The sequence below is a fragment of the Heliangelus exortis genome, chromosome 1 (genome assembly GCF_036169615.1).
Source record: "Heliangelus exortis chromosome 1, bHelExo1.hap1, whole genome shotgun sequence".
NCBI lineage: Eukaryota > Metazoa > Chordata > Aves > Apodiformes > Trochilidae > Heliangelus > Heliangelus exortis.
Genome location: NC_092422.1, coordinates 149,350,698 through 149,375,917, shown reverse-complemented (window position 1 = coordinate 149,375,917; position 25,220 = coordinate 149,350,698). Strand labels below are relative to the sequence as shown.

At 39.0% G+C, this 25,220-nt stretch overlaps 1 protein-coding gene across 1 annotated transcript in view; it reads left to right on the top strand.

The window, feature by feature from the left end:
• The window catches only part of ANO4 (anoctamin 4), a 182,799-nt gene that overhangs the window by 118,950 nt on the left and 38,629 nt on the right, over nt 1-25,220 (top strand). Inside the window, exons 10-15 of the mRNA XM_071732949.1 lie at nt 12,364-12,470; nt 14,385-14,440; nt 14,975-15,096; nt 21,028-21,162; nt 21,902-21,998; nt 22,517-22,577. Of these exons, the coding sequence (XP_071589050.1) occupies nt 12,364-12,470; nt 14,385-14,440; nt 14,975-15,096; nt 21,028-21,162; nt 21,902-21,998; nt 22,517-22,577 (578 nt within the window). The remainder of the gene's footprint in view (nt 1-12,363; nt 12,471-14,384; nt 14,441-14,974; nt 15,097-21,027; nt 21,163-21,901; nt 21,999-22,516; nt 22,578-25,220) is intronic.

The following is a 25,220-nucleotide window of genomic DNA, read 5'->3' as shown; positions in this document are numbered from 1 at the left end:
CTTGGCTGATGTCTTAAAGATTACTGCCTTCATATTAGTTCTTTGTTACAAAGAGTGAGAACCAGAGAGTCCTGAGAGAACATAAAGTCTGTCTACATTTCTAATAATTAAAGGTCCAGCTCAAAGCTAAATTAAATCAAGTTCCTTTTAATTCACTGGAATTTCAATTACATTCCTAAAGTAGTCAAATGGATTATTTTCTCTCAGGTCAGAATTGCAGCTTTTCTTTGTTCTGGACTTAAAGATGTGATTAAAACTTCTTTTCCAGCATTTCTGTCTTTACCATAATATAATTAGTCCTTCAAACACTGATTGTTAAAATAAACTGATACTGTGTTTCATTCTTAGATAAAACTGTAGAGCAAGCATAACTCTAAAGAAAGCAGAGTATGTAGTTTTATTTCTATTTCTCTGTCTTTTACATTTATGGAAGCAAAACTGATTGCAAAGTGTCAGTGTTAAGACCTATTACTGACACTTATTCAAACATAGCTATGGCATCAGTGTTGCCCCAATGTCACTAGAAAAATCATTTGACTACTAGAAGCCTTTATTCACTTGCAAAATGCAAACCAGAAAAAGCCCCATGTGACTTTCAGATCCTGTGTTGAATTTCAGGGCTGTAAAGTTTTGAAGAAAGAGAATGTCTTATGGGTAGTTACAGTGTTGGTGATATGGGAAACCATCATTGATTAACTGAGAACAAAATTACAAAGATCTGGCAGCACTGAATTACAGTAAGTTCAGAGCCTAAAAATCTGAAACATTTGACTTTATTTAGGGAGAAGTCAGGCTGTGTAATGTTCTCAAATGCCTCACTTTGAATGAAGTTTTTTAGGAATTAGATTAATTAGGTGAAAAAAATAGACCTCCTTTGCCCTAATGCCTTCTGCCAGTATGGAAAGTGGAATGAACCCCCCCCACAACCCAAGGGGAAATGATTAGTAGCCTGCTCCATCACTTAGACACACAAGTCTATGGGGCTGGGTGAGATCCACCCAAGGGTGAGGGAGCTGGCAGAAGTGCTGAGCAAGCCACGTTCCTTCATCTGTCAGTAATCCTGGCTAAGTGGTGAACTGGAGGTGAGGAGTTGTGACACAACAGGAAAGGCTGGAAGGAGGATTTGGCCATCTAAAAGCCTGTTGGTCTGCCCTTGGTGCTGGGAAAGCTTATGGAGCAAATCATCTTGAATGCAACCACCTGGCTCATGCAGGACAAGGCAATGAGGCACAGGCATCACAGGTTCATGAAAGGCAGGTCCTGCTCAACTTACCTGATCTCCTTCTAGAACAAGGTGACAGTAGAGCTTTTGACACAGTTTCCCACATCATTCTCTTGGAGAAACTGGCTGCTCATGGTTAGGAGGGGCATATGTTTTGCTGGATAAAAAACTGCCTGGATGGTCAGACTCAAAGAGTTGTGAATGGAGTTAAATCCAGTTGGCAGCTGGCAACAAATGGTGTTCCCCAGGGCTCAGTCTTGGGGCCAGTTCTCTTTAATATCTTTATCAGTCATCTGGATAAGGGGATCAAGTGCACCCTCAGTAAGTTTGTAGACACCAAGTTTGGAAGGAGTGCTGACCTGCCTGAGAGTAGGACAGCTCTGCAGTGAGATCAGGACAGGCTGAATTCAGGGGCCAGGGTGAATTGTCTTCAGTTTTGGGCCCCTCACTCCAAGAAAGACATCAAGGTGTTGAAGCATGTCCAAAAAGGGCAACAAAGCTGGTGAAGGATCTAGAGAGCAAGTCTTACTAGGAGCAGCTGAGGGAACTGGGGTTGTTTAGCCTGGAGAAACAGAGGCTGAAGGGAGACCTTATTGCTCTCTACTACTGCCTGAGAGGAGGCTGCAGCAAGGGGGGTGTTGGTCTCTTTCCCCAAGTACTGAGTGATAGACCAAGAGGAAACAGCCTCAAGTAGCACCAGGGGAGGTTTAGATTGGATATTAGGAAAATGTTTTCACTGAAAGGGTTATAATGCTTCAGAATAGGCTTCCAAGGGAAGTGGTGGAGTCACCATGCCTGGAAGTATTTAAAGAGTTGTAGGGTGCTTAGGGACATGATTTAGTGGTGGGCTTGGCAGTGCTAGGTTAATGGTTGGTCTTTAATTTTAAGGTTAATTACCTTAAAGGTCTTTTCCAACTCAAATGATTTATAAGCAGTGTTTTCCCAAATACAGCTCCAAACCAAAAATAGGTGCAAATCTCCAGGAAAGCTTCAGTAGAAGTCTCCTCCTATCACCAGTCACCAGTCAGGGTTATCTCCACTTAATGTTTGTGCTCTGATAGACATCAGGTTCAGACTACAGTCTTCCAGTGCTCGAGCAAAAAGGTGGGTCAGTTATTTTCCCTGCAAGAGAAGAGTAAGTGCAAATTGATTGAGAATAGACCAGCAGTAATAAAAAATTTAGAAATCGGGATGTCTGGGTTGATTTTTTTTTTTCTATTAATAGCAATATTAACTGTTAACTTCCCTTTAGATTACAGCACACAGAAAGGGTCTTTTCATGTGTGGAAAGAAAATTGGTATATATGAGCCAGAACATTTTTTTTAATTCTTCTGCCTTGCTCATGTTTGCATCAATAAACTGGCAGCAGGGTGTGAGTATTAAATACTGTGCCAGCTGCATTAACATTTCTGCTGTTGTTTGGCAGTTCTCCTACATCATTGCAGACTTTGAAGCTCAACTCCCCAGCAGGCCTGACATTCTCTGTTTTCCTTACTGTGTGATCTTCCATTCCTTTTGTGTGGTGGCTGATAAAATGCTGGCTGAGCTGCCCTCTTTCTCCCACAAGGTGCTGGCTCTGACAAAATTCTTTTGCTCCCATCATGCTCCAGCATGTTAGCTGTATCTCTCTTATTTTCCTTCAGTAGAATTTTGCTGTATAATAACTTGTTCAATAATTGTTTAATTGTCGTGCAGGCACTTTATTTGTTCCAAGAATTTCAGACCATGTTGGTTAGCAGAGCATGATAGAAGCCTGCCTCCATGTGTGATTAAAGCTTCAGTTGTCACACAAGATTTTAATTGCTTTTTTTATAAGTAAAAAAGTAACTCATTTTTTTTTCCAAAACCTGTCAGGGCTGTTATTTAAATTTCTAACCCAGAACCCTACAATAGCTATTTAAGAATATGTCGTTAAATAGTTACTGAAGTCCCTGAGCTGCAGAAATGAAAAATTGCCATCTATGCTAATATTATGATAGTTTAGCCTGCAGTTCATCAGTGGTGAAAAAAGACAATGCATTTTCATATTCGTTGTGGTTGAGGTTATGCTTGAGTGCTTTTGCCATGCCATATTGCCATTACAATGCAATTATAATGGAGCCTACACAACTGCAATGGGCAGATACTTGTAGAGTTTCAAATGTCTTCATGAAGTACATCATCCTGCAGACTAGATTATCCCTTCTCTTAGTCTTTCAGATGTGACTTTACATCCCTTTCCATCACACACTTGTACCAAAACTGATTTAGACAGAATATGCACAGGATGGTGGTGGGGAAGTTGGGGGTATCCCAGTACCACATCAATCATTGGCTGGCCTCAGTGTGGTTTAAGACTTTCCATCCAACAAAGGGACATCGTTTGAGGAAGAAAAATGCTTTTATCTTGTTGAGCTATTGACATCCTCAGAGAACAGAGAATAAATGCAAGGCTTTCAGTCCTTGTCCATTCTGTTAAGGTGATAGTTGAAAATGTCACTAGGGTCTGCCTTTTATCAGATCTTATGTACAGATTTGGGTGGTTCAAGTTTATAGTAAAAAGGATAAAAATTTCTTGCAAATCTGGAATCCTAAATGAGAAGAAGAGATAAGCGGGAAGAACAGACTGGGAAAATTAATTACCCCCCACTGTAGGAGAAGAACAGGTTCATGACCATCTAAAGAACCTGAAAATGTAGGAGTAGATGAGACTTGATGGCATCCATTCGTGTGTCCCCATGGAGCTGGGAAATGGAGTTGCTGAGCCTCTGTCCATCATATTTGAGAGGTCATGACAGTCTGGTGAAGTTTCTACTGATTGTAAAAAAGATAACATAGCCCCTGTTTTTAAAAAGAGAAAACGGAAGACCTGGGAAACAACTGGCTGGTCAGTCTCATCTCTGTGCCCAGCAAGATAATGGAACAGATCCTCATGGAAAATCTGCTAGGGCACATGGAAAATAAGGAGGTGATTTGTGACAGACAGCATGGTTTTACCGCCTGAGCAAATTGGTGGCTTTCTATGGCAAGGCTACAGAGAATGGTGAATAGTGGCAGAGAAACTGACATCATCTGCCTGGATTTGTGCAATGCATTTGACACTGTCCCACAAGACATCCTGGCCTCCAAACTGACAAGACATGGATTTGACAGATGGAGCACTCAGTGGATAAGTAATTGGTTGGATGTCTGCACCCAGAGAGTTGTGGTCAATGGTTCAGTGTCCAAGAGGAGACAGTTGATGAGTGGTGTTCCTCAGGGTCAATACTGGTCAGTTCTGTTTAACATCTTTGTTGGAGACAGTGGGATAGAGTGCATCCTCAGCAAGTTTGCTGATGATACCAAGCTGTGTGATGTGGTTGACACCTTAGAGGGAAGAGAGGCCATCCAGAGGGACCTTGGTAGAGTGGAGAGGTGGGACCATGCCAACTTAATGAAATTCAGCATGGCCAAGTGCAATGTCCTGCACCTGGGTTGACACAACACAAGGCACAAGCATAGGCTGGGGGGACAATGGATAGGGAGTAGCCCTGAGGAAACCAGTGTGTGCTCACAGCCCAGAAGGCCAACTGCATCCTGGGCTGCATCCACAGAAGCATGGCCAGCAGGACAAGGGAGGGGATTCTGTCCCTCTGCTCTTGTGAGACCACACCTGGAGTACTGCATACAGCTGTGGAGCCCCCAGCACAGGAAAGATACAGACCTGCTGGAGAGGGTCCAGAGAAGAGCCACAAAGATGATCGAAGGGCTGGAGCACCTCTGCTATGAAGAGAGGCTGAGAAAGTTGGGGCTGTTCTGCCTGGAGAAGAGAAGGCTCTGGGGAGACCTTGTGGCAGCCTTCCAGTACCTGAAGGGGCCTGCAGGAAAGCTGAGGAGGGGCTTTTCACCAGGAAGGGTAGTGACAGGACAAGGGGTAATGGTTTTAATGTCAAACAGGGAAGATTTAGGTTAGATATTAGGAAGAAATTCTTCACCACTGCGGGAGTAATCTACAGAAATGTGTTGCCTAAGGAGATTGCTGATGCTCCCTCCCTTGATGCGTTTAAGGCTGGGCTGGATGAGTCCTTCTGCAATCTGATCTTGTGGGAAGTGTCCCTTCCCATGAAGGGTGGTTGAATCTTGATGATCTTTAGGGTCTCTTCCAACGTGAACCATTCTGTGATTCTATGATTCTATGAGTTTTCAGATAAGATCTCCATTTCCCCACTGTAGGTTTTGCTACATACCATAGTGGAAGTTTTAGAATTCCTCTTTCTTTCATGGTTTTAGGTGCTTTTAATTTTCAAAAATATTATTCCTTAAATATTTATATGGGCTTGTCCATGTTTTATGTTTGTCCAAACATGGCAATACTGCAATTTGAGTCTGGAATTCCTTATTTCTTTCTTTCTTCATGCCCCAGATGTTTTTCCCCTCATCAAAGAAATGACAGTTTATGTTTTTTGATCTAGCCAGAGTTTTCACATCCAGGTCAACCATTTAATACAGATTATCTTTGAAACATGGTCTGAGTAGTCTTCATTTGTGATAGCTGATTTTAAAAGCGTGGATTGACATAGGACTGATAGCACTTACCATGTGGAGTTTTAGGAGAAAAACAGATAAGGCCAAAAGCAACAGGTTCAGTGAGATTTTTTTTTTTCTATAGGAATTAATATTCATTAATATATATGATGTACAACAAACACGTGCAATTTTGGAGGATCATCTCAATGGTCATTTTCTTTCCCATTCAGATGGAAAAGGCCAGATGGGCAGAACAGTGGCTTTCAGAAAATGAAAAAATAAATTTGTGTTAAGAGGCACAGTTAACCATCTGCCCTCCTTCCAAAGCAGACAAAGGAGAAAATTGCAAGAATCATATATGTGAGATGTGCCTGTAACCTATGCAGTATGGTTTCAGGTTTTCTTTTACAGTGATTATGGCATACCTGACAGGGTATATCAGAAAACTGTCATTACAGGAGAAGATCAAAATAAATATTATTTCCTAAATAATAGGAAATCTTTTTTTGGAAGAAAGAAGCTCTGCCTGGCTAAGGCAAGCATTCTGTGGGAATCGTGTGGAATACAAAATTATAATTTTCAAGATCAGCTTCTAGGTAGTATCTCTCTTCTGCAGCCACAAGGGAAGGGCTGTATTTATGCCAAAGTATGCAGAACAAGAATGCAGTTCACAATATGTGAAAAATGTTTTCCTTAAGACAAGATGATAATTATTTTTGTACTACATGGTAGTTATCTTAAGTAGTAAACTGCTAATCAGCTGGGAATAGTAATGGTAGAATTAGCTGCAGTTTCTTAGATAACTGTATACTAGATAGAAAAATGCTTTTAATTGCAGCTTAGAGATTTCAAACTTTATAACAGGATGCATTTTCCCTTTTTTTTCTTCCAAAGGCGACAAACTCTCTGGTAAAATATTAATCTAATTTATAATTGAATAAACCGTTAAAAAACAAGTATTTATTACTTCAGTGAAAAATTAATTACAAGTTTACACGAGTAGGAGTAGGACAATGTCTGCATTAATTGGACAAAAATGGCCCTGAACACCAGAGGTTAACGAAGTTATTCTCCTTTTAATATATCCCCTTGTGGTGCATGAGGATCTTGTCCTGTATCTTTGTGAGGTTTCCAACATTTGTGTTTCTTGGGGTGGAACTGCATTTTATGTTTTTTCTAATGCTCAGCTTTGCCCTAATGAATCCCATCCCCACCAAGATAGGTTGTGTATGGGTCCCTCTGAGCTGCTTCACCCAAGGTCATGGATGAGTCAGGGAGCTGCCACCACTGGCAACCAGGCACAGCACTGCATGTACACTTACTTGTTTTGAACTATGTTTTTAATTTGTTTTAATTATGTACACCTACACTATAATAGCTGTAGTTATACTGCTTATAGAACTCACAGTTCTATAAGATTCCTACTCTTAAATAAATCTTTGCGCAACTAAATTTGGAAATGCCCTCAAATGGATTTTTTTTTTAATTCTCTCTGATTCTGAAAGATTTAATTGCTTGGCAATCTGAATGAAACAGCGCATCCCTGAAAAATACATAAAGCTCATTCTATCTCAGATGAATATTCCTTTGTGAACCAATTTAAATTAAGAAGTGATTTATGTGGCAGGGTGATTTGGGGGGAAGGGCAAAGGAAAGAGACTCTATTACAGTTTTGAAGCTATGATGTGCCAAATATGAAACAGACAAAGCCACTAATACTAAGTCCCAAAGCAATCCTGTTTTAAGCACATGATGTGAAAACACCCTGATAACCATTTAAAAAAATATTTTCTTTCAGATAAAAAAAAAAAAAAAAAAGCTGCAGACTTAAAACTCAGGCAAAATTAAAATAAACAGAAAGTGGCAATAATACACCCATTTTCAAACAAATAAACTACAGGGACATGTGGTAATATTCTCACTGAAAATCTGCAGGCTCATCACGGTGCATCTAGTACAGTTGATGATTTTCTTATTTTGCTGTTAAAAGAGGTAAAAGTTTGCTATTGCTTCAGCCAGAAACAGCTATCTACCACCTATGGTTTACCTGGGAGTGCAGAGGGTTGGGCTTTTCTCCTGTACTAAAGAATGCACTGCTCATATAGTGATCACCGCTTCAGACAACATCTGAGCTTTTGTAGTGCTTCCAGGAATAGACATTTGCTTGGAATGTGTCTTTTCATACCATGAGTGTCAGATATAAAATGTTTCAGCACCTGGAGATCTCACAGAGCAAAGATGCACATTGCTACATGCATGCATGCATTGTCACTTTTACCTTTGTAACCAAACCATGAGTGTTCAGCTTTCAACTTGTATATGCTACCAGCACAGCAGAAAAAAACTTTTCCTGATTTCTGCCTCTACAAAATAAATTGAAAAAGTAAAATCATGGTTTTTAGAGCTAAATTTACCCCTGAAGAGTTTGTACAACCTGCAGGATTACTAAAGAGAATGTATGAACAGGAATTCATTGGTGGTTTGCTCTTAGTTGGATTTACATTAATTTGAGGACATTCTTGATAGTTAATTCTGCTGTGCTTTGTTATCCATGGAAATATAGTTTGAAATCTCCAGTTCAGAGTCTAATTAAGAGAGTTACAAATATAATTTCAAAGCAATTAACCTTCACTGACTCTTCATGTCACTTACAGTATGAATGTAAGAGCAATATTTCCACAGTGACATTTTTAAAAGGGACTTTAATTACAGATCAGCTCTGGAACCTTTCCTGGCAGAAGTGTTCTCATTATCTTCATTGGAATTTTCCTTTTGAGTAAGGACATCTCACAAAAATAAGACTTACAGGACCAGGCTAATAGTTATAACTGCTGTGGAACAAATCACTGGCTTTATTATCTGCCATTAACTTGACAGGTAATAAAAATAATAGTGTATTAACCCTTATTTTTTATCTTACAAATGAGATGACAAAGTAATCAAAACTGAACTGTCTTCTAAATAAAGCCTTACTCCCTTATTCATCCTGAAAACAAGTATTGGTCTTACAAATATCCAAGTCCATTTGCATAGTAAAATTCTTAGAAGGGCAGCAGAAACAGAACAGCTGAAGCAAGTTTTCCACTTGAAAGCAGCAAGGGTTAAAAAGCACTTTAGAAAGCCTCTGTCTTGTGCAGTTAACAGCTCAGTAATGTCTGATAGATGTTTACTTGCATCTAGTTTGGAAAACTAGACTTCACAGGCATTTCTTCCTCCAAAACTGTAGTACTCCAGCTCACCTTCTTTCTGAATGTGGGTGATAAACCCATCCACAGAACTGCCATCAAGGCCATTTCGTGGTCTACAGCATCCCATGAGGAATTCAGAGGAGGAAGTCTTTCTCAGTCTGTGGAGAATTTCAACCTTCAAATTTTAGCTCACAGGGACCAGAGCTGAAGGTATTTCACAGAATCACAGAATCATCCGGTAACCATGGTGGCAGTGGATGAGGGGTTGGACTTGATGGTCTCAGAGGTCCTTTCATAGAATCATAGAATCATAGAATTGGCTGGGTTGGAAGGGACCTCAGAGATCATCAAGTCCAACCCTTGATCCACTACTGCTGCAGTTACCAGACCATGGCACTGAGTGCCACATCAGTCTCTTCTTAAAAACCTCCAGGGATGCAGAATCCAGCACCTTCCCGGGCAGCCCATTCCAATGTCTGATCACCCTCTCCATAAAGAAATTCTTTCTAATATCCAACCTAAACCTCCCCTGGCACAACTTGAGACCGTGCCCTCTTGTCTTGCTGAGAGTTGCCTGGGAAAAGGGACCGATCCCCCCCTGGCTACACCCTCCTTTCAGGGAGTTGTAGAGAGTGATGAGGTCTCCTCTGAGCCTCCTCTTCTCCAGGCTGAACAGCCCCAGTTTCCTCAGCCTCTCCTCATAGGGCCTGTGCTCGAGTCCCTTCACCAGCCTGGTTGCCCTCCTTTGGACCTCCTTAGCTCCAGGACCTCGATATCCTTCCTGAACTGAGGGGCCCAGAACTGGACACAGGACTCAAGGTGTGGCCTCCCCAGGGCTGAGTACAGGGGCAGAATCACTTCCTTGGACCTGCTGGCCACACTGTTCCTGATACAGGCCAGGATGCCATTGGCCTTCTTGGCCACCTGGGCACACTGCTGGCTCATGTTCAGCTTCCTGTCAATCCAGACTCCCAGGTCCCTTTCTGCCTGGCTGCTCTCCAGCAGCCAGGATAAGTTTACAAATGAATGCAGATTACTGAAGTGTTTGTTCAAACAAGTAGTTTTTAATTCTTTTTAAGACTGCATAATGTTTTATTTTTGTCCTTTTCTCATTCATGATCGTGAAAATAGAAGTGACTAAATGCAGAAAAACTATTAACCTACTTGTCCAGAAAAGTTGTTGAAATAATTGTCTGTACTTGCAGCGTGACACAGTCATGATTAACAGATGGGCAAAATGACCTTAGATCATGAGATGAATAGATTAACACTGTTAGTTTGATTTCCTAAGTTATCTTCACAGTTCTTTGACACTCAGTGCTGTTTGGGAGTTGAGGTATTGACGAAAGTCAGATAATAAAAGGAAATAAAATAAAGTGTGAAAACCACTAACTGTTCATTTCTGGTTTACCACGATTGTTTAATTTGTTTCAGCAGCTACTAAAATGGCCTAATACAGAGCCCTAACTTCAGCTAGAAATAATGCTGTCTGCTTCAGAGTTTAGATTGGTTTTTTTTCATCTAAGTTCCTTAAGCATTAAGACATATGTGATGACAGCATTTTCTTTGTGTTGAAATTCTTCTGTTAATTATTATTTTACATACTGGTTACTTCCAACTAAGTATGGTGCAGTGGCACCTGTCTCAATAGTAAGCACATTCTTACTTACTTTGTATCAGTACCTGAAATGGAGTAGTGGCCCAAAACTATAATTATATAGAAAAGGTAGTAACCAGTGCACACCAGTTGTACATGCTGTTTGGTAGCAGCCCACTGGTAAATAGATACACAAATGGTGGTGGTCAGTCAATATGAATAAATCAGTTTAAGTACTTTAGGGCAGATGTAGGACTTTGGGAATAGAAGTGATGTGGGAAGAAGCCAGAAGTACAGTACTAAGTAGACTGTGGACACAGAAATAACCTGTGAATGTCTGGGGTGGAGTGGGAAAGGGCACATGAGAGATAAACCTGCATAAAACCAGGTCTCATTAATTATGGTGCTCTTGGAACAACTTGTCTTTTAGACCTTTAATGTGGGAATTTTTCTGTTATCTACCTTTGGAGCTGAAGATAACAAACTTATAGATTGTTTTTAATGAAAAACTCAGCAGAGAATTTTGGTTATAAAGACGGAGCATAAAAAGTTTCCTGGTTTTGCAAATGACTGCAGAGGTGCAAAGCCATGTATGATTTTCCATCTGTAAAGATTAATTCCGTAAAAGTGGGATTTCATTTGAGTAAAATTACCTGAGGGGAAAATTGGGCAATGGATCCCATGTTTTGCAGAAGAAAAGGTGACATAAATCCATGCCAAGCTCCTTCTTAAGATCAACTCTGTTAAAGTCAACTTTGCCTAGTGTGCAGTGCTACAGGCTGGTCTCTGTATGGTATCTCCATGATTTTACCATTTTATTTATGAATATATTCTATTCCCTAGCTATTCATCAACACAGAAGAGGCAAACAGTCTTACTTCCTATTCAAAGTACTTTTTAAAATATGAAACTTTGTATTCAGTCAGTTACTAAGGACCACATTTCAAAAAATATTTCCTCAATAAATGCACAGACCTACTTCATCAGAAATTCCATCCACTGATCTGCTTATTCAAGTATCTAAATGACTTTCACAGTCTATTCTGAAGCCATACCCACCTCAAGCAAATGTAAGAATTCTTTAGCAGCTTTTAACTCACAAGTTCAGACAGTATTTCTAGACACTTGTTTGAATATTTCCAGTGATTATGATGATATGCTAAAGTATCTGTTTTCCTTGAACACACATATTGAGATAAAGAAATCAACAGAAAATATATCATACCAGGTGTTCTAATACATGGTTTTTGGCTTGGTTGTGGGTTTTGGATTTTTTTTAATTTCCTGAATTAATCACAATTCTCTCTAAACTATTGAATCTGCATTCACATATAATTCCACAAGTAGTTTCTAAAAACTAATTTCTACTCTGTTTTAGCTTCCAGTACCCAACATAGGAGTATATAATATTTTCAGTTTCTAACATAATACTAGATTTTCTGTACAAGTCGTTTATTGAGTAGATGATTCCATCTGAGTTGTAATGGTAAAGCATAATAAAGAAGCCTGAAATTGAAATAAAATGTTATTTTCTGCAGCTGCACTTACAAATCTTATGGTTTTGCAGATTTATGTGCAAACACTCTGTAGTTTTTGGTGAATTATCTACAAGTGATGGTTATCAGAATAAATGCTCATGTATCTTTCATCTTTCTTCAGACTTCTCCATGTAATTCTTTGTAAGGGTCTGAATGGTGTTACTGACATCATCTCATCCACTGAATCATCTCTCTTAATCTTGTGTCCTTTAATTTTCCTCACACTTGCTCACACACTGTAGATTTTCATCAGAAAAGTAGTGGAACTCAATATTGCTTTAAACATGCTACTGTATGTTCCTGAGATGCCTTTTGTTTGTATTTTTCTATAGCTTCATCATACACAACAAAGATACTTTCTTCAATAATGCTACAAGAAGTAGAATTGTACACCATATCTTACAAAGAGTAAAATACGAAGAAGGGAAAAACAAAATTGGTAAGTGCTGAGCAACATGGTTGCTAAGTCCCACCAAAAAAAAAAATTACTTTTCATTAATCCTTTTTAATTACCTCCGTTTTGAGCTATTTACATCTTACCCATCTTTTTAGGGTCTTTGCCTGGAAGACCTGATCATTTCCTTGTAGTACCAGGCTTCTTTCACAGTCACACGTGTCTCCTCGTGAGATGTAGCACCTCTGCAAAGAAAGAAGCTGCTTTAAGTAAGAAATATGTACAGATTAAGGACCCTAGAGAAGCAGATAGACTCATGCAGAAAAGCTTTTACTCTTTCATAAAAATGTATTTGGAAGGATGGCAAGATTTGTGGTGCTGTACATCTAAGCCTCTAGGTCCTCATCCTGGATACCTCTCCATCTCTAAGGAAGATGGAAGGTTCTGTTTCTCCGTAGTAAGTGAAAAGGGAGCTTCCCAATTATGTCCTTAGGGCAGAGGATGCCATACATAACTATGGCATCACTTTGAAATAGTAAGTGGACTGGATCCTTGGAGCAGTACATATGTAGATTGAGGAGCACAGGCAGTGACAGAGGAGTGCTGGAGTACAAACCAGTGGCCTCCCTTTGTAATATAAAGCACCCAGTGCTTGTGTGCCACACTGAGAGTGGGGCACTGCAAACAGAGAGGCAATCCCCAGAAAACTCTCCAGTCTATTTCATTTGCTTGCTCTTTAAACCCTGTCCTTCTTCAAGAGGTAGATTTATATCCCAGAACTTCACTTATTTCTTGCTCAGCTCCTGGGGTGAGGACAGCAATAACTCCAAGCAATGACAGGAGAGAAGAAAGGCAAGAATTCATGCAGCCCCTGTACAAAGCTCACACAATTGCAGTCCCTGCCTGCCTCAGATCCCATTCCTACTTGTGTTGTACCTGCTAGGAACACAACCTTGTATGGATCACTGGGCAGAGCAAAGCCTGCTGTATAGGTTTTGCTTTTCAGCCAGAGACTTTGGAAGAAAGCATATTCTGCCAAGTAGCTACTAATGCATTCACTGAAAGTGCTATTTATGTTGAATTAAATCTCATTGTAGTGTTCTTGCTGCTATCATTCTGCTGTGAATTACAAAAAGAATCAGGATTCTTTGCCTACTGATCAAAGGGTTCAAATGCCTTCATTTCAGGTTGTTAGTGTCAGTTTTTAGTTTTCCATTGCCTGATGGTTGCTCAGGCCTATTTTGACAGTTTTCCAACTGAAATGTGCTCACCTCTTAACAATCATTCATTATTTCTCTCAAGGTTCTTATTAAAAGGGACAAGGCCTGACTGAGTGAGGTGTATGATTATTTTTTTTTTTGTGCCAAATAGCAATCCTTTTGGTTCAGGTTGAAGGCTATTTTCTGGTCTTGTACTGCTGCAGCCTGCCTTGTTCCTGTTCTGTTAGTCCAGCAGCTTTCTTAAGGCATAAATGGAGCATATTTTAAAATATTGTTATCATATGGAAAATGGAACTTATTCTAAAATATTATTATCATATGGAAGTTAGGAATTCCAATTGCTTTGCTGTCCATTTTGAGGATGTAAAGATTTTCTGATAAGTTTTTCTGATAAGTTTTCAGCTCCCAGCCTGTCATCTAATTAGCTCCTTTAGGCCATAATTTATGGAGTCAAATTTCACTCTTACTGTGAGGTCCCTATTAGACTGAAGGTGAATTTGGCAACTGAATATTTAAACCTCTGACATAATAAATGATAGATGAAAATTAATATTGGAATAAATATTTGCTTGTATTATATCCTTGTTCATCAAAATCTATTAAAGATTGTATATGCATCTTTTACTGTCAATAGTTTTCAAATTTCATTTTGCCAGCTTATTATGAAAATGCAGTTTGATTTTTACTTAGCAGTTTTCCTGGTATTATTGGTAAATAATTTGATACTTTTGATTCTTAGGTCTGAATCGATTGCTCAGTAATGGCTCCTATGAAGCTGCATTTCCTCTTCATGAGGTATTTTTCTCATTTTTTTTTTCTTTCTGAACAGACATTTCCCACAAAATTAATTCTTAATTGTGTAACTGTTTATCTCGATCTTATTGAAGTTATTATACTCTTTTGCATTCTGTGTCCGTCTCTGAAATTCCTGCCATTTGGTAATGCTTTTTTCTTGGAAAAAAAAAAAAAAAAAAAAAGCTTTTTCTTGCAAAAAAGAGATAAGGAGAATTGTTCTGGACCTATGCTGTAAAAAATATTGGGGTTTGATACATCAGTGTGTTTTCAGAGGGGAAAACCACTGTCGTTTTCTCTTTGAGATTCTCCGGTTATGGCCTTTGACTTGACACCAGCTATCCTAAATTTCCTAGGAAAGTTAATCCTAAATTTTACTGAAATCAGAGGAGATATTCCTTTTAATGTCGTATTTCTTTTTTGGTGCCCAAATATGGAGTTTATATAAATAATGTGATCTCCATACTGCTGGTGAGAGAGGTTTAGGTATTCTTTTATTGCTGCTGCTGTTTATTGATGTCCAGATTTGTATTTCAGGGAAGTTACAGAAGTAAGAATTCAATAAAAACCCACGGGGCAGAAAACCACAGACACCTGCTCTATGAGTGCTGGGCTTCCTGGGGAGTGTGGTATAAATACCAACCACTGGACCTCGTGAGGTAAGGCCTGCTTGCTCTTAGTGTGTCACATCACAGGTTCTTTGAGCATTGGTTATCTTCCTTCTGACAAAACCATGAAAAGTTCAATGAATGAATGTAGTTTTTAAAAAAACTAATCCTGAGGTCATGGGAATGCATTTCACCCACTATTCCACTGCATTCGAAGAGCTATAGAGGAGAAAGTAGGAGATGAAAGTGAAGGAAGTTGCCTTCTAGAGTTTCCTGACACTGTAACTTCTAATGAAGGGTTTGCAGAACATTTATAAGAGGGGGAAAAAAAAAAATCTGTGGAAACTGTTTGGACTTGGTTGCATGTCTCTCCTCTAGAGCAGTTCTTCCTCCTCAGAGCATGCTTTGGTGCAAAACAGGCTCTCATCAACTAAGAACTCACAGGCACTGGGTGTTCTACTGTGTTCAGCAGCACAAGTGGGAAATGTGTCAAAATCTCTCCAGTACCACTTCCCTTAAACTCGGCCCAGCCACATCACCACAACCTGGATTTGTATTCATCTTGGTAGTAGCCTGCAAAGCAGAAATGCTGAGAAACTACTCCAGATTCTCATAGCCCTTTAAAATAATGTTTTCAAATAGGCTTGCTTGTGCTGATAGAGGATTATGTCTTTCTTATGTGTATATAGAGAGCCAGAGCCTTTACTGATCATGTTTGGCAGAACTATATTGGGTGTTAATGAGCTTTCTCTACTTGAAGAGAGGAATATGGAGCTACAAGGGCCTGTTAATAAAGGCTTGAGATGTATTTGGATCACTGAAGATACCGATGCACTGGCCACTGGGAATGGTCACACAGAGCATGCAATTGGTCCTCATTTGTAAATTTCCTCATTTGTAAATCCTGTAACTGATAGAAACCTTTGCTTTTATTGATTCTCAAAATTGTTTCCAGATAAAAAGATTTATAGAGGCTGGCCCTGGAGGCAGACAGTGCTATTGATTAAGACCATATGAAACCCATCTATTTCATAAAACAGGAGATGTTCAATTTCCATGTAGAAAAAGTTCACAGATAAATGCAATAAAAAAATTTACTGTGACATGTAATTTTTAAAATGCTTTAGAAAATGAAGTAACGTATTTGTACCTCATAATTTAATTCTGAAAGCTGTTGTTTCTTTTTTAATATACTGGTCTGGACAGAAATGCAGAATTTTTGTCAAATTACACTGTGGAAATTACTGATGTACAGAGGAGTCAACAGTTACACTGAAGGTGGTTTTTTTTTCATTTCCCGGTATCCAGTAAGATATTAATGTCACATTATAAACAGCTTATATCTATAATGTTTTTTCATTAGTCAAGAATACTGTTCTTCATCAACATTTCTTGTTTGTGAAAATGCTGTTGAGCCAATATCTGGGGTTTGATTTCATTTGGTTTATTAATATGGACGATCTTTAAGATTTTTTAAGTCTGAGACTAAATGGTAACAGAATGATAAAAGTTAGACACGTGATTGTTCTGGTCCTTGGTAGCAGCCTTCTTGAGCTGCCTGTGATTGATGGTTAAGATTTTTAAGATGCTTTAGCTTTTCGTCAGACAGTGACATCCACAGATTTTTTTTTTTTCACAGCTATTTTACAAAAGAAAAAAACCCGACCAAAACAGCAAACCCCTTAGCTGAGGTTGTGGATGTACCGTGGTGGCTCTGAGTAGGTGTTTACCCAAAGAGGAGGGGAGCAGGGGGCTGTGAGGCTCCCTGAGCATTCACAGCAGAGGGAGCCTCAGTAGCTGTCAAGCTTGGCAGGGTTCAGAGATGCAGCCTCAGCCCAGCGTACCCGTGGCTGCAGTGGATTCACTGAAGGATCAATGGCAGGAAAGGAGAGGGAATGCCTTTTTCTTCTCACTTCGCAGATGTTAGATCCCTCACGTTTCCTTAGCTCCTGCCAAATATTTCCTGTCTCCTGCCACTCTCAGCAGCTCACGTGTGTAGTGAGCTGGAGATTTTTCCTTGAAGAGTTGACAACACCAGCAATTCCTGTTGTTCATTTCACTTGGAAGTACCTCAGCATGCATAATTTAAACAAAGGCTTTTGTAGTACAAGTTCTGCAGTAGCAGCAACTTTTTTTTTGTTTCTCATACCCACAGCTACATAGGGTGTGTTTGAAGGGAGTACTTTGCCATCCATACAAAAGGAGTGGACTGATGTTAGTACTTCCACAAATGTCTGGCCAGAACTTAGGCCCACTATCTGACATTTCTCTTTACTATATTCTGTAGAAAGGGTAAGCAGTAAATCAGATGTAGATTATACACTTATCTTATTAATAGGATGTATTTCCACCTTAAAGTCACGTTGCCGCAATTGTAAACAAAACTGTTCATACTTTGGTGCTGTTTTGTTTATCCTTAGCTGTTAAAGCAAGGCCTTACATCCCCAGTCAACTTGGTGCCTCTCAGATGTCAGCCAACCTCATCAGCTGGCTGCTATGGAGATACTAGGCTCTAGAAAAATATGAGAAAAAGTTAATTGAGGGGAATTGCATGATTCTGCTTTTGAAATGGGCGGCAGTGTGAAGATGCAGATTTGGAACAATTGCAAAGGCACTCTTATTAATCAGTGGATGTAGTACCATGATTGTAATTAAATTTCTATTGGAATTTAGGATTCGTAGTTACTTTACAAGAATAATTTAAGATCCTTAGAATTTACAGCATTTGGAAAGAGACCAGGACTGACTATATTTATGTGGTTTGGAACCATGTAAATCAATGGAAGCAGTTGCAGTGATCTCTGGGGTCTTTGGACCATAGATGCTTTCTTCAAGGTTGCACACAAATTGCTCCTGATGCTGCTTGAATACATTGTTTACCAGACAAAAAAGGGAGGGAGAAAACTGTATTAATAAAGTGGTTGTAAAAATACCTAAATGAACCTGAAAGCAAAAGTAAAAGTACTGCCTGAGTAACTTGTATTTTACTCCATGTTTATATTACATTACTTGAACGCAAGCTGGCAACTCCCTTTCAATCTCCTGTCAGGCTTCTCGTCCCCACCTCATTGCTCCTGACATAACATAAGAGTTTCAAATGCCCAAAACACCTGCTGGAAATCTATAGCTTCCTCAAAACTTCTTTTCCATGATCAAAAGAATTCTGCAATAGGATTTTATTCTAGCCTGAAAAGGAGTAATGAAGACAGATAGGTTCTTGGCTTCAGTCTAAACCTGTTTATGTTCTAGCTTCATGACTGCATTCTGAAAGCAAAATATGATATAATGAAGGTCATTAAACACAGAGAAATTCAATATCACATTTTATGAGTCTGAAATCAGACTTTGAAGCTTAATACTTTTCAAAAATGTGCCTTGCTGGTAAGTATTGAGAAATCATGAAATCTTGTCACAGTTAAGTCTGTAGTAGTTCTACCACTGGGATGTGGTAAGGGGAGACAGTTCAACATTAATTTGGTAATACTGGAGGGCTAACATACATGCTATTATAAAACTTAGAAGCTGAAACTGTTTTTTATTTATAATTCTAATGATATAGCATATACCATGATAGGAGAGATAGATTTCTCCGTTAGGTTTTTTACATCTCTGCTTTTTAGGTTAGTTGTGGAGGAAATTTTCTGTGAGAGAACCATCAACTACGCAATTATTTTTTTCCTGTTCTTATTAACAGTCTGAAAAATTGGATGGTAATAAGTTAGCAAAACTAACAAAAATGCAAATACTATGAAGGCTGGAAAAGTTCAGAGGCCTTCAGTGACAACAAGTGAAATTTAAGTAATACACAGTGAGGCACCCTAGAAAAAATTTCCTTGGAATTCCTCATGTACATTACTGAGTTCTGGCTGAAGTGCCAGCATGCAGATACAAGAACTGTACAGCCTGTGGAATAGTAGCTGTGAAGTAAAGGGCAATAGTAGAAGACCAAGGCTATTTGTCCATATTTAAACCAATAGGTATCAAAGTAAGGTTAACATCCTGCACTTATTTTTAAAACCAAGTTCACAAATGGCCTCTTGGATGCCTTTTTCTTACGTTGCAGAAGTTTAGGTTGCTCCCAATTGTGTCCATTCTTTTTCATGAACACGCTGAACCTTACGTAGGTCTTCATCTCGGAGGAAGCTGTTTTGATCTCTAGATCAAAAAAGGGTACTATGATTTGTACCATTAGATAGAAAGGCTCAACAGGATAGAGGATGAAGTTTGTTGACTAGGGGTGTGGAATGAGGAAGCATTCATCCTTGAACAGAGAGAATGAAATATAAAAATAAATCTTGATCAATTTTGAGTTTACTTCACTGCTTTGAACCATGTACATGGAAAAAGGTAAGTCATAAATATTCAATGAAATAAGCTCAAACTGTGAACTTGCTCTTTCAGTGGAGCTGGCACAGCTTGACATCCTAGGTGTCAGTAAAATAATTAGGCAAAAGGGTTCACTAAAACTATCCAGTCAGGGCTCAAAAAGCAGTTTACAGTGTGTCTTTACAACAAGACCTGCTGCCCTTGTCAGAACTGAGTGTGTTATCGTTACCTTATCACCTCTTTAGCATGTAAATTTGACTCTGCTGAATGACAGGAGAATAAAACCAACATGACAATATCTGGCTTTTCACACAGTGTTGGTAAACTCAAATTATAATAATTAGCGTAGGTCAGTATCATTCAACAGAGCATGAGCTCCACCCAGACAGATATTGCTCAAGCTGAAAATTTTTAATATCCATCTGAAAACTGAGTGTTTTGTCTATTCCAGACCAAATGTTTCTTTCCCTTCTCCACTGTCTCCAGCCCTAGAGCCTGTCATGGATGTTTTTCTCCTCTCTGTATATGTTTGACCAAAGATGTTTTCTGACAGAATAAAGGAGCCAGTAGTGCTGGTTCAGTGAGTTCTTGGTCTCTGGACAGATCAGAAGTTTCATCATTAGTGTAGAAGTGGGTTTTTATCAGCAGCTATTCTCAATTTCAGTTGATCTGCAAGTGTAAGTTGTCTGCAAAGTCACTGAAGTGCCAGAATATCATTATCCTTCATTCTTTAAAAGTAATGTTGCGAAGAATCTCCTAAAATCTTCACTGTAGTCATGATAATTGAATATTGATTTGGAAAGCATCCTAATGTGATCATCAGCCTACTGTGCACAAAGCTGTCAAGCACAGGACAGTGCATGCAGCCTGTTCCTGTGCTGATGAGTTCAGCAGGTTTTTTGTGTGCTGGGCTTGGTTCATTCTTTAGCACATAAATAAAGGTTTGGTTGTGTTTGGGAGGAGGAAAAACCCTCATGAATATGTAGCAAATGGGGGTTTCTTGGTCACGTTGCTGTTACTTGTAATTATATATAGCTAATAAATTTGTATTGATTCAGACCTCTTTCTTTCAAATCAGTGAAACAATTTACATAAAGATATTTGTTGGACCTCATTTGCACTTTAGTCTCTGCCTGTGGTAGAATCATAAGATTATTTTTCCAGGAACTGAGCCAAGACAAGAAATTATCAAATGAAAATAAACTGGATTGGAGAACAACCTCTGATAAAGTAATTTCTGACAAATAACTTGGGCCCCAATAATTTTTACTGTTATACCAGTTTCAGGAATAAAAGCTATTTCAGTGCAATTATTTGAAAAGTACAGTGACACAGCCAAAAGGCAAAGAAAGCCATCAGTTTCCCTAACACAGAGATCTAATTTAAAAAAAAAACAAACTCATTTTTTACTTTCCGAGATCCTCAATAATTTCACTGTAAACTGTGCATAGAGAAATTTCAAATTCACGTTAGAATTTCATTCATGAGACAGGTCCCTCAGTGTGGATTTAGAAGGCTTTTTGCTCAGGAAATTCTGACTCTGCTCTATAATCTGCTCTTCAGATATAACAGAAATATTTATTCTCTGTTACCAAGGAAGACAAAGCAGATTTACTCTATTCAACAGTAACTCCCCTGTGTTCTGTTTTAAAACAGACGGTACTTTGGTGAGAAAATTGGGCTGTACTTTGCCTGGTTAGGCTGGTACACAGGGATGCTCTTCCCAGCTGCCTTCATTGGATTGTTTGTCTTTTTGTATGGAGTCACCACGTTGAACCACTGCCAAGTCAGGTAATGTGGGCACTTTTTTTTATGGGAGATTACAGCCGTGGGTTATTATGAGTAATAAGATCTTCATATGAATTGTTAATTATTTCATTTTTGACTGTTGAATGAATACTCAGGAAAAGACTGGGCTCAGTGCTCATAGAGTACACAGAATCAAGCTTCCCTTGTTATGTGCTTCTGAATTGGGATGTTTGGTAACGTTTCTTACCCAGGTCCAGTTGCTGATGGTACAGGCAAGTGAACATGAAGTAGGGAAATAGTAGGACTCCTTCATTACTGTTTTAAGACTCGCAGAAGAGTAGGAAATTTTCAGTCTCTTTCCCAAAGATCTTCCCCAGGGAGGCATTCTTCAGATGAAGAACCCCCCAGACCTCCTGCTGCGTGCTGCATCTCTACATTCTTGCACACTTAGGTCACAAGAATACATCAAATTTAACATTATCTGTGATCATCCTCACCCTCTTCCTACCAAAGGTCGTTTCTGACTCAAGGAGAAGCTGGAAATGGTAAAGAGAGACTGCTAGGCTGAACCTGAAGAACTGTCTTCTGCAATCATGGTTCTAAACTCTGAAGTCTTGGACAGCCAACAAATATTTGCCATCTCTGGTTATGAACATCTTGGCTTCCATGAAAAAAACAGTATTGTTAAATAAGTGACTGGATATTAGCAAAACTTCGAATAAATTTTAAGGCTGATTGTTGTGCATTAAACTATTAATTTTTATCTTTTCCATTTTTCCAGTAAAGAAGTCTGCCAAGCTACAGATATCATAATGTGTCCTATATGTGATAAATACTGTCCCTTCATGAGGTTATCAGACAGCTGCGTTTATGCCAAGGTACATTTTAAACTATGCAAATAGAAATGCTCTCCAGAAAAGCATTAATTTTCCCTTTTGCATTTGTCTCTGGTGAGCTTGGGTAGATAAAATCTTGGAAGGACAGATCAAGTGCAGCTGATACTGACACTCATTGTCTTTTACCAGGACTTCGTTTGGGTTGTAAAACACATGAATGCAATTTGCACTTAAGAGAATCATCAATCCCTGAGGTTGCATCCTAGATGTGCTATGGTGTCCTTGACATCAACCTTTATCTTATGATCTATTCCTTGAACATGGCTCCATAAAATGGATTCTTTGAGTCTGAAATGATTCTCACACCTGATCTTGGCAGGGGGCAGTCCCAGGCCAGGCTGGAAAATAGTCCTGTCAACTGACTGCTGTCTGTCTTGTGTCAAGGAAAGGATCCTCAGGACTGTATGGCTACATTAATTTTATTAGGTGAAAAATGAGAAAAAAAAAAAAAAAAAAGTCTTATCATTACAAATTCATCATGCTATTAATATATCCTTTAGGTAACCCACCTTTTTGACAATGGAGCTACTGTCTTTTTTGCTGTTTTCATGGCTGTGTGGGGTAAGTTTTTGTTCTGATATAAAGTAACAGACAAATATTTTTCTTAAAGATTGTGATGCAACATAAGCCTTTGGAATTTCCAACACATTTTTTTCAGACACTAAGGAAAACCATTTAGGTTTGATGCCTTTTTGTTTCTGAAAAATTAAGTTAAAAGTGATTGAAATCAGTTTTTTATTTGATAATAATTTTAATTAAGTAAAAACACAAATGCAGTAAGTAGTGTCTATATAGATAATTATGTCCTAGGTGGTTTTGTAGTTTTTTGGAACTGAGACCTTTTCTGTGTTACTGTTCAGGGCTCCTCTTAGCTTAGGGCAGCTCAGTTTAGTGTCTGTGCTAAAATAAATTAATGGACTGTTTTTACCACCTCGCAGAAAGGCAGTAAAGCTTAAATGCATGCAAGCTGGTTGAAATTAAAACAAACTGATGAAATAAATTGAAGATTTACCTGAATGACATACTGATCCAAGAGTGGTCTAACTGTTGCCATGATGGCTGAATTTTGCCCATAGGAAATTCTATTTCTGGCTCAGCTCCTTTTCCTACTGTGGTCTTGTAGATAGAATTGAAGTCAAGAGGAGACAATAATTTCTGGTAGCACATGAAGTCCTTCAAACGTTCCCTAAGTGTGCCCAGGGTCTGAGATGCTACCATGCAATTCTGAGAGAAGGAAAACTTCTTTATAAAAATGTCCCAATGAGGTGCTGCAAAAGCAGCATCCATCTCACAGGTCTGGGTGCTTGAGGTGTCCTGGTTTAGCCATTGTTCTCCTGTTTTTTACTCACACATCTCCAACTGATTTGGAAAGGAGTAATTTTTATAATCTCCCTTTTAAACAGCAAACTCTTTACTGAGCCACAAGAGATATCCAGGAGGCCACATCAGAGCTACCAGGGCAATATAGGTTAGCCTGCCAGTCTGTCTCAGTTCCTTCCTCCAAAACTATGTTTTTGTCTTAGTTAACTTATTAAATTAGGTCATATACCAATCAAACCTATTTGTGTCATTTCATGTAATATTGACAGTAGTAAAATATCACAGATTAAACTAAGGAGAAAACCCACAGACCATGCAGATTTTATGTTTCTCCTTGGTATTTCAGCTTGTGTTTAAAGCAACACCAGAGCTCAGAATCAACAAAAAATTTATGAGATTTCTTTTAAATATTTACTCAGATTTTCCTACCTCTTTCTCAGTGTGCTCACTAAAGCTGAGAATTCCAAGACAGTTTAGGGGCATGTACTTCTATCTCAGCAAGGAAAACTGATGGGATAACATTGTTGAAAATTTAATTCACTATTCCTAACTGCTGGTGAGCATGTCTTTGGAGTGCAGCTTTTTGCACCAGTGCTTTTGTTCCTCCAGTGACACTGATTTCAAGAACCAGCTCTGCTCACAGCATTGGACCTGTGTCTAACACTTCCCAGAACCAGGGCTGCAGGAAAAGCAGCTCTAGGTAAGGGGAATCCCTCATTCAGGTGATCGTGCCTGGTCCTGTCTTGTGGCCATTGCCTTGGAGAAGGCTGAGCGAGCTGAGGATGCTTGCCTATGAGATCTTGTAGATCCCAGACTCTGTTCCCTCTAACTTCTGGGAATATCTGCCTACACCAGGAAATTCACTGCCTATCCATGCATCTCCAGCAGCAGAGCCCACTGAGAGATAAGAAGAAAATGTAATTAATCATAAATCTGGATGGAGTGGAGTAGAGACTGTAGGAAAGCACCAAGGGTGAGAGTTTTCCCCACCATTTTTTTTTTTTTCTTTTTTTTTTTTTTTTTTTTTTGGCTTACACTGTGTTTGTGAGCTTGATGCTCAAAGGGATGTAAGGGCAGCACCAGAAAGGAGGCTGTGAGTGTAAGGTGATGGTTTGTGGAATGGAGCAATCCTACGGCTCCACTCAAACTGTAGTTTCTTAAATAAGACCTTGCTGACACAGCAATGAGATGATGGAGACATTTTTTATAGAGTAGAAACAAAGAACAGAGAAAACCACACTCCCCAGACATTTTCTGATACTGTATTTATGAGTTGGGTTGCCACCTGTCTTAAATTAATTTTCAGTCCATAGTAGGCCTGTTGCTTGCTGCAGATATCACCATCATTTCGGTAAATCATAGAGAAAGAGAGGAAACAGCAGTGGTAGTTTGACTGTTGAAATGTTTTTTTCAGTCTGCATGGAATAACTGGCTAGTGCATGACAAATTGGCTTCAGATGATCAAGTTTCACAGACACTAGCATATAAAAATAATGATTGCAGTGCTTTGAAAAACAAACAAAACAAAACAAAACAAAAAAACAACTAACAAAAAAACCCTAGTACTTCTTTCCTGAAGAAGTGGTCTGTTGTTCTATGAAAAAAGTGATACTTTTGTTCTAAAGACATCTTCAATTGATAGACAAAGTAGGTTGCTCACTTTTTAAATTATGCAAAATGCTTCTACAAATGATGAGCAAATTTTTGTGGCCAGGTTAAGGAGGGGATTTAACATGAAAAATATCAGTATGGCCTGCTTGATTTGTGGAGCAGCAATGAGCCTGGGGGTAGGACTCTGAAGCATAGGAACCCACCTTTCCCACAGTGCTTCATTGTGGGAAAAGTGGATCCCATTAAAGTAAGGTTGTAGTTGTCAATTGCACC